At 22.2% G+C, this 11,461-nt stretch overlaps 1 protein-coding gene across 1 annotated transcript in view; it reads right to left on the reverse strand.

The window, feature by feature from the left end:
* LOC128956536 (serine-rich adhesin for platelets-like) overlaps positions 1-11,461 on the reverse strand; it is a 28,679-nt gene that overhangs the window by 13,561 nt on the left and 3,657 nt on the right. Inside the window, exon 2 of the mRNA XM_054302257.1 lies at positions 10,307-10,575. Within this exon, the coding sequence (XP_054158232.1) occupies positions 10,307-10,575 (269 nt within the window). The remainder of the gene's footprint in view (positions 1-10,306; positions 10,576-11,461) is intronic.

Here is an 11,461-nt window from a genome sequence, read left to right on the forward strand (position 1 = left end):
AACAAAAATATTATTTTATATATATATATATATATATAGTAAAAAAATTTATTATTGTTTTCACTTTTATATACAGTATATATATATAWAAATACTTGATATCATATAATCATTGACTAAAAAAAAAAAAATTTTGACCATTTTTTTTGTTGCTTGTTTGACGGCAATATATAAACTCAAGGTTTTATAACTTTTTATTTTTWTTTTTTTTGATTGAAGTTAAAATAATACTTTTATTTTCTAAGAAAATAAATTTTTTTATTACTTATAGTGTGTGTGTGTGTGTGTGTGTGTGACTATACAACAGCAACAAAAAAATCGGTTATATTTTTTATGTGTGTTTAAAAATATCTATCAAATACACTGTATATATATATGATTAATATATCCCGATATTGAAACCCCACTTTCCTATTGCACAACACATGTTGTATCAAATAATAATAATAATTTTTTTTAAAAATGTTTTCAATGGTAAACTATAATTGAAAATACAAGAGAGAGAGAGAGAGAGAGTATATTAAAAAAAATATATTTTAAAAAATATATATTATATTTAATAGTATTATATATATACTGTATATACTGTACTCTACTATAAAATGATATACAATATGTACGGTATGTATGAAAAAAATTAATAACATATTTTTGATGTGAAGGTTGTTTTTGTGTGTTAAAAATAAAACTATTATTATTTTTTTGTATATGTATTATTCAATATATATATAATTTTTAAAAGTTTATAACTAATACAATACCCACTGAGACATTATATATAATATATAGATATATATATAATACAAGTATCATATAATTTATTGTTTTTCTCTGAAATATTGTATTTTTTTTTTATCAAAACTCTAGACTTTTGAAAACAAATTCAATAATAATTCAACAAAAAAAAATAAAATAAAATTTGTTATCCAATAAAAATCTCTAATTTTTTAACAAAAAAAATAATTTTTTTCCCTATAGTTTGCTAATGGCTTTTGTAATTTAAGAAAATTTTCTAATAATAATAATAATAATAATAATATTAATAATACATTAAATAAATAAATAAATCCTATGGGGAATAATAATACTGGTAATAATATGATAATAATAGTATTATATTTAATATATATTATATAAAAATTTATATAAAATATTAAAAAAAATATTATATTATATATAAAACTTATATTATATTATAAATATAAAACTTTCTAAAAAAAAGTTAATAATAATTTTTATTTTAAAAGATTTAAATTTCACTGATATAAAGTGTACAGTATATTAAATATCATATTTTTAATATATATATATAATTTATAATAGAAATTATTTACAGTAATTAATTTGATAAATATTTTTCCACTGTTGATGATATAAAACACATAAACAAACAAAAAAAATATATAATTTTACAGTAAATATATGATATAAAGTTGGATATTAAAAAAAAAAAATTGTATCTCATATTTGTTATGCTCTCGTGAATCGTTATGTTTTGGCCATTAAAATAATAATAATAATAATAATAAACACTACTATAACAGTATAGCTCTGAGATATTAAATTAGGCATCAAATCTACAGTATATTTACAGATAAATTGTGTTTTCATAGGGAGACTAAAGTGAAAGAGAGAGAGAGAGAGAGAGAGAGAGAGAGAGAGAGAGAGAGAAAGCAAAACACTTTTTAAAAAATCATTGAAATACAATTGAATTATACTATAATAATAATAATGCTATGTTTGCCTCATTTAGGACAGAGAGAGAGAGAGAGAGAGAGAGAGAGAGAGAGAGAGAGACCCTAATAGAGAAAGTAGTTTAGGAAATCACCTAATGATAGATATATACTGTACTATATATATATATTATATATATATATATATATATAAAACAGTTGGCAGAGACAAGTGAACAAATAATATATTATATATACTGTAATATAAATTATATAAATAGCGTGAGAAACACATTCACACACAAACAAAAAAAAACATCAAATAAATTGAGAGCTACCAGTGCTAGAGGACATCCTTAACTGGGTACCCATTCCTCCTATATATATATATATATATATATATATATATATATGGCTATATATATATATACCTTAATTTTTGTTAGTTAACTAACTTTCTCTCTCTCTCTCTCTCTCTCTCTCTCTCTCTCTTTCACTTTCAAGTCCTGGTATTTAATTGGACAGAAAATGTGAGACAAAAAAAAGTGATAAAAAATACAATTTTTATTATTTATATTTGTCTTCAATATAATAAAGTATTAGATATTTATTAAAGACAAGTCTAGTCTCTCTCTCTCTCTCTCTCTCTCTCTCTCTCTTTGTTTGTTTGTGTAKTATTTTTATAATACCGACAACACATCAATGATATATATATATATATAAAATAAAAAAACAAAAAATAAAAATTAGAAAGTTTTTCTAAAAACTGGTAATAAGTTTTTTTTTGTTGTTGTTTAGTTTTGTTGTTTTGTTAAATTATTTGATCAATAAATCAAAAAATAAAATAAAAAACAAAATGCAAGTACAATAAACCCGATGCCAATCAACATCATCATCATCAGCAGCAGCCATAGCACATGTATACCTGTTTTAGGTATGTCCACACATATATATACACACACATGCAATAGACACATAAGTACATTACATACACACGCATACACACACACATTATGTGTGTGTGTGTATTAATATTTAACAATCATATAAATATATATATATATATATATATATATATATATATATATATATATATATATAAGTTATATATATTATATATATATATATATATATATATATCATTTAATAATAATAATAATAATAATAATAATAATAATAATAATAATAATAATAATAATAATAATAATAATAATAATAATAATAATAATAATAATAATAATAATAATAATAATAATAATAATAATAATAATAATAATAATAATAATAATAATAATAATAATAATAATAATAATAATGAGAACTAAATATCAAAAATAATATTTTGTCTGTAATTTCAATAACACTAACAAAACAATAAACTTTTATAAATTATTATTATTACTGTATTACTAAACCACCAAAAAAACTTGATTTAATGTCGATATGTTGTGACAAAGAAAATATAAATCAAATAATAATAATAATAATAAATACTTTTAGTTTAAAAAAATAATAATATTTTGATAAACTTGATGTTGAAATTTAATTTCCAAATAAAATATTATTATTATATTTAATAATATTTAATATAATAATAATAATAATACAAAAGTAAAAGTTTAAAATATTTTCAACAACAAAACTTGTTTGTTTTATTATATATATATATATATATGTGTGTGTATATATATAAAACTTGATGTAATGATAAAATACAACAATAAAACAAAACACACAAACAAACAAAACAATTATATAAATCAAATAATTTTCAATTTTCACAACTACTTGTTGTTTATACACCACTGTCTATACATACTATATATATATATGTGTGTTTCAAAACTATTTGGGACACATATATATATAAAGGTCCGGTAGATAATATATATACCTGTATTTATATGTTTGATGTATGTGTGATGACTGCTGGTGAAAGTTAAACAACAAAAAAACACAACATCACCAACAAAAAAAAACTAGACTTTCCATATAAACTTATATATAATATATATASAGAGAGAGACACACATTAAAAATTGGTTTTTTTTGTTATTTTAGTTTTTTTACACAACATTTTTTTGACACACAAAAAAAACTTTATGCTTGAATTGTTTGACAGCAGACAATCAAACACAACAACAAAAATAATTTTATTTTTTTTTAGTTAATAATAATAATAATCGGTATATCATTAATACTATGCAATAATAATAATAATAAATCGTGGCTTTCAAAAATTTTCTGTGTGTTTGTCTATGAAATTGGGGGCACAAACATATATATATATATATAAGGTATATAAGCTTATATATACACACAAATTGTTTTTGATGAGACGAAAAAGCACTGGTATGTATTGTTATAGGGATAGGTAGGCTATCCGCGCGAAAATAAAATAAATAAATAAATATGTTTACGACGTTTTACGGCTGCTAAAGCTTCTCAGGTTTTTATTATATATATATATATATATGCCAATTGCATAACATCACAACAATACACACACACACATTTGGTTTTGGCTAGAGTTTGCCAGTGTTTTGGGGGACTGGTAGGTAGGTACTGAGCTGGTTGGTTGGTTATGTTAGAGATTCACACACACACATTCAAGTCAATGTGTCATGGTGTTTGCCCATTGGATTGAATGTATGTGATGGGCTCAGTCCTACTTTTTTTTTTGCTATTGCTGCCCAGGTGCGGTCTCCTAACTAAAAGTTTCAGTGGAAAGGGAGAGAAGCCATATATATATATATATATATATATATATATATTTTTGCTACTATTATTTACTGGGACGGTCAGTTTGGTATTGTCACTTTTTTGTAATTGAGCACAGGTATGCAAGGACAGGGATGGTATATCTCGAAAACTATAATAGATATTAAAGTTTTATAAATTGCTAATTATACTAAATCAAAAAATAGATTTTCATATATATATGTTGCAAAAATCAAAATTTAGGAGGTTATATCTTTTCTCGATTTATCTCTATATTTTGTTTCTTGTTTAGTTTTTAAAATATTTGTAAATTAACTTTTTTCTATTGTAATTAAGTACTAATTATTGTCTTCTATTACATAACATTGATAACAAAATCTATAAAAAATTATAATAGAAAAAAATTAATTTACAAATATTTTAAAAACTAAACAAGCTAACTAAATTTAATGTATAGATGAAAAGTCAATATAGAATTTAACATATACTAAATCATGATACCAGATATTGACCATCCCTGTCCTTGCATACCTGTGCCCAATTACAAAAAAAGTGACAATACCAAACTGACCGTCCCAATAAATAATAGTAGCAAAAATTTTTTTTTATTCTAGTTCTTTTCTCTCTCTCTCTCTCTCTCTGTATATATATATATATATGTATGTATTTGTTATAAGATTTTCATATATATATGGAGGGGCTCTCTCTTTATGTTTCAGCTTAAATGAGTCTAACATCACAGGAGGAAAGTCAATCATATACATACCAGAGTCTCTCTCTCTCTCTCTCTCTCTCTCTAACTTTGGTTAAAACATAGCCCCGGGACATACCTAACATACCTGTGTGTGTGTGTGTGTGTGTGTGTGTGTGTGTGCACTTGGTTTTATATATATATATGATGATGAACAAACTATACCTCTAACAATATGCATGTATGTATGGCCCAAGCAAATGGGGTATTGAAGTAACAAAACTTGAAATAACTAACTTAACCACTGAGTGGTGGCCCCGCCGTCAGTCAGTCAGTGAAATAAAAAAAAGTTTTTCATAAGTTTAGATATGCCCTTAAATTTAACTAAACTATACTGTAGTTTAGTATGAGAGAGAGGGGAAAGCCATTTAACATCGATGATGATGATGACCACCACTTACTTCCATATATATATATACTGTACCGGTATATACTGTACTGTACTTATAGTTTATATAAACTTTTATTAATGGTTTTATTTTCGCATAGTTTTCTCGCCACCACCACATGAGCGCACCTTTACCTGTACTGTACATACTGGGCATACATACTGTAGTCATATATTACAGTATATACTATACTAGGCCGGGGCATTATTGCCAAATATGGGCACACAAAAAAAACTAAAATTTATTCAAAAACTAAAATTCAACACAACATTTTAACAACAAACTAAATAAATAAATAAATAATAATAATAATAATAAATTTGTTTGAGTTAGTTGTTTAGGAAAAAATACAAACAACAAAAAAAAATCTAAAATTCATATTAATTTTTTTGTTATTTTATTTGTTGATCTCTCTCTCTTTCTCTCACTATCTCTCTCTCTCTCTCTCTCTCTCTCTCTCTCTCTCTCTCTCTCTTTCTCTATCTCATCAAAAACTATTAATATATATTATATATACACTTATACTGAATGTATATAAATATCTATATAGATATCTAACGAAAATAAAATATTAATCGTTTAACAAAAAAAATAATAAAGATTTTTTTTGTTGTTGTTGTATTTTATTTTACAAATAATAATTTTTGTGCCCAAAAACCAAACCAAACTCAACATTAAAAAAATATGTGAATAAATTTTCTTGAAATTTTTTTTTTGTAATTTATTTATTTTATTTTATTTTTTTTTGGTTATGTTTTGTGTTTAATACTATATATATAGTAAAAAAAAATAGTTTGAGATTTTTGTTGTTGTTGTTGTTGATGTTTAATGATTTTAATCATCAAAAAAAATAATAATAATAATAAATGCTAAAAGATAATGTTTGACAGATAATTTAAAAGATTTATATTTATAATAAAATAAAATTCAAAAAAAATAAATTAAAATAATTAAAGATATATATATATATATATAGTATATTATTATTAATTAAAATATTATATATAAGATATAATTTAGTTGTTTTTTATTTTGCGAAAAAAAACTACTAATTAGATAAGTTTTCTTCAAAAAAATTAAAAAAATAAATTAAAAATTAAATCTAAATGATTGCTATCTATGAATATTCAATTAATTATTTTTTATATATATATAATTTTTCTAGAATTTTGAATTAAAATTTTGAAGTTTTTTCAACAACAAAATGTTTAAATTTCACATTTTTTTGATAAAATCTATGTATTTTTTATTTTGTTGATTCAATTAATTAATTTATCTGACAAATCATTTTTGATTTATAAATATTAATCATTATTACTATTACTATACTAAAGTTATTAATGTAATAATAATAATAATAATAAATTCATGTCAATAGGAGATAATTGTAATAATAATAATAAAAATAGTCTCAAATTTTGTTTATTATCCCAATTTACAAAAAACTTATGTTATTTTATAATTATTATTATTATTTTACTTTTGTATTGGCTATGAAAAGATTTTTCACATCAAAAAACAAAATAATAATAATAATAAATAGTTTAATAATGAAAAAATTAAAATTTTTTAATGCTATTTAAATTTCAATGATTTATATATATATACTGTATATATATATATATATATATATATATATATATGTAATGTACTTAAGTATAACAAAAAAATTGCAGACAACATAATGGGTACCTTTTAAAAAAAATAAAATGTTTTTATTTTATTTATTTCATTGATATAAAAATTATATACTTTTTTTTATATATATATACTTATATTGAATTTGATTTTTTTTATTGAAATGTATAGTAATTATTAAATTCCCGACTAATCTATGGTATTGAAAGCTACAAAAAAATAGCATAACTGCTGTTTAAATAATTATTTTATTAAAAAAAATAATAATAATAATACTATATATAATGTGAACTAAATATTTCTATCAAAATAAAATGTTTTGTTGTAATATTACTATTACTCTATTATTATTATTATTATTATTAAATTAAGATAACAAATATATATATATATATATATATATTGTATTAAAAAATAAATTGATTGATTTATATAATAATAATTGAAATTTTATTATTGAATCTTTCAATAACATATATGGTTATTGAATATTGAAAAATTTATTTTTTGAAGTTTATATAATTGTTTCAAGTAATGTCAATTCAAACAATTATTTTTTATATAAAATAAAATAATACTTAATATATATATATATATAACAATGTTATGCGGCATAAACTTAGAGACGACATAATCAATAATAATAATAATAATAATAAATATTTCAACAAAAAAATAAAAAAAATAATAATTTTTTTTTCCAGTGTATATACAAGTCATTAAACTATTATGTACTGTATATTGCATTACACGCTATAAATTATAATGATATATACAGTCTATCTATAAACATAAAATTTGTATCATTAACTATATACTGTATATATATATATAATCATATATACAATCAATTAATTAAAATAAAAACTTAATTTTTCAAATATTCAACAAAAAAAATTTGTTTTCGGTTTTACGGTTTTTAAATACATATACAGTATTTAATATATATATATATATATATATATATATACAGTATATACTGTATATACAGTACTTGTTGTTGTTATGTTATGTTAATATAAACTAAAGTTTTTATAATTTATGCTCAGAAAAAAAATACTTTACTGTATTGTAAAATGTTTTTAAAATAGTTAATGTAATTTATATTGACTTTCAATATAACTATTAACACAAACGCAGCAAAAAATAAAAAAAATATAAACTAAACTCTGGTTTCAAATGTTATGAAATTTAAGAGTCAATCTCTCTCTCTCTCTCTCTCTCTTTGCTCTCTTTTAACTCTCTTTTATCGTCAACTCTTAAATTGTTGTATATATTTATGGCTTAGAAATAGTGGGGAAATATTTGGTTACAATATATCACTATTTTTGTTAGTGAAGTGACTTTAAAACTCTCAAAAATCTAAAAATATCTGTATATATGTATATAATATTAGTATATATTATATCAATATATATTAATATATGAAAAGTCATAGTTTGCGCAAAAAATTTTGTGTTTTTGTGGCTATTTTTGTAAACTGTTTGTAAAAACACATTGGATTTGAGGGGTGGGGTATGTAGAGGGGGGACATATACCCTCCCCCCCATAAAATGTGTTTGTGTGTGTGTGTGTGTAATAGTATGGAAAAGTTGAGCTTAAATTTCACACACAATATACCAAAAATACTTTACACAAAACAATAATAGTATAATAATAATAATAATAATAATACTATAATTTTGTAGACAATTTAAAAACATTTTAGGCGCACACATACATACATACACACACACATACACACATACACACACACATACATACATACATACATACATACATACATACATACATACATACATACATACATACATACATACATACATACATACATACATACATACATACATACATACATACATACATATACACACATACATACATACATACATACATACATATACACACACACATACTGTACATACACATAGACATAAAAACATGGCTATAAATTGTGTGTTTTTTAGTGGCTATAAATGTTTTTGCAATTTGCTATTACATATAAGCCATAATATAATAGTCTAACTAAAATAATAATAATAATAATGTTAACACTGGAAATACCTGGAAAATCGATAAAATAAAAAATAAAAAATTATGTATGCATTTAATACCATTGAATACCAGTGCGTTTTATAGACAGACACACATAATACACACACACACACATACATAGGCAGTGCCTATTATATATGGTACCGGTATATCATCAATCGGATAGATAGATAGATAGATAAGCTGTAAAAAGCGTTTTGAATACCCCTCCCATCCTAATTGTCAAACGACTGTCTCATCTCTCTCTCTCTCTCTCTCTCTCTCTCTCTCTCTCTCTCTCTCTCTCTCTCTCTCTCTCTCTCTTAATACTCTATCTATATATATATATATATACAGTATAAGAGTGTCTGAGTCCTCACGAGGGAGTCATAACTTATATGATTTATTTAGAGTTTATTAATATGTCTCTCTAACTGTGCGCTTATGTGCAACTAAGGAGATGATGAATACTATACTATACTAGAAAAAAAATTAGGAGAAGCGCTGCAACATTATTAGCAATAGTCAGCAGTTTTTTGTATGTGTGTGTTATTACTATATGTGCTGTGTTTGTCAAATTAAAACTAATAATAATAATAATAATAATAATAATAATAATAAATTTGATTGAATATGACTTTTTAGTTAGTTAGTAGTGTACTAGTAGTTAATACCACATAATAATTATTATATTTTTTAAATGACTAAACACATAATAATAATAATAATATGTATGGCACTGGTATGTATGGGTAGGTTAGGTTGGTTGACTTGAATGATAAGATATATAGATAATTACTATATATATATATATATATATATATAATTACAAACATATACATACATACATACATACATACTGTATGATTGTAGGCAATAGTTCAACAAACAAACAAAAAAAATCAGCAAAAAATAAAAATAAAAGCAAAAAAATAATAATAAAATAATTTTTAGTTTCATTAATATTATCTAATATCTAAACTCCTATCGGGTGGGGGTTGTTGTTGTGTGCCAACAAAATAATAATAATAATAGGCTAACTGTGCCCACAATACATATATATATATATATATATAGTAGTAATACTGTATATTACATACCCGTCTGGTTTCGATGTCAAAGTTGACCCGTTTTCGGTGACCATTATCGCCGAATACTGGCTGACAGATAAACAGTTTACTACCGCATCGGCCGTCGTCCCGATACGAGTCAATYGACCGAATGATATGCAGTGGTGTGAGTCCGGCGGCCAGATAGGCATCGCGTATACAYTGGGGTCGGGTATCCAATCGGAACAAACATTGGTCGACAGTGTTGGCCGATYGGTGATGGCTATCGATTTGCATGAAATCATTGAGTGTACCCAATGCTAGTGGTAGTAGTGGTAGTAGTAGTCAAATAAAAAAAAATAATTAACAATTAGTTAAGTAATAGTTAATAATAAAATTGAATAATTGAAAATKTTTTTGTTGTTGAAAAATATATTTTTATTATGAGATTATATATTAATTATGAGATCATAATAATAATAATAATATCATATGATATTAATGATAGTGTAATTATTATTTTTTTTGGTTAATTTTAATTTCTTATTTATTATYATTATTATTATTATTACTGCTATTTTAAATGATTATATATATATTAATAGTTGTGTCCCTTAATTATTATAATTTATCAAATGATATTCACGAAAATGGTATTATTATTATTATTATTATTATTTAGTGTCATTATAAAAATGTTAATATAATTTATTTTTGGCAGTCTAAATAATTTTATTATTTTTTTAAAAATATTTTTTTATATATATATATATTATATGTAGATGTATATTAAGATCTTAATTTATTTTATATACAACTAAAAAAATTATATATATATATAAATAAAATATATTTATAAAAGTTTTAATGTTTGTGAAACTAGCATTAATATAATAATAATAATAATAATAATAATAATAATATAATGATTTTATTATTAGAGTACTGTATTTTTTTGTTGTTGAAATTAATTTTTTTTTAAACAACAATAACAATACAAATATATATACTGTATATTATATAATAATAGTAAAAACACATTGCAATCAAAATACAATTAAATCTCGATTTGACTGATGATAATCATTGGGAATCTGATGGCTAATACTGTTATCATAACAAACATATACAGTATATATATATATATATAAAACCATATTTGGCTTTTAAACAAAAAAATAAAAACCAGATTAATGGTAGTATAGC

Source organism: Oppia nitens, unplaced genomic scaffold (assembly GCF_028296485.1).
Source record: "Oppia nitens isolate AA-2021 unplaced genomic scaffold, nextdenovo-longstitch-racon4-pilon3 scaffold30_pilon_pilon_pilon, whole genome shotgun sequence".
Taxonomy (NCBI): domain Eukaryota; kingdom Metazoa; phylum Arthropoda; class Arachnida; order Sarcoptiformes; family Oppiidae; genus Oppia; species Oppia nitens.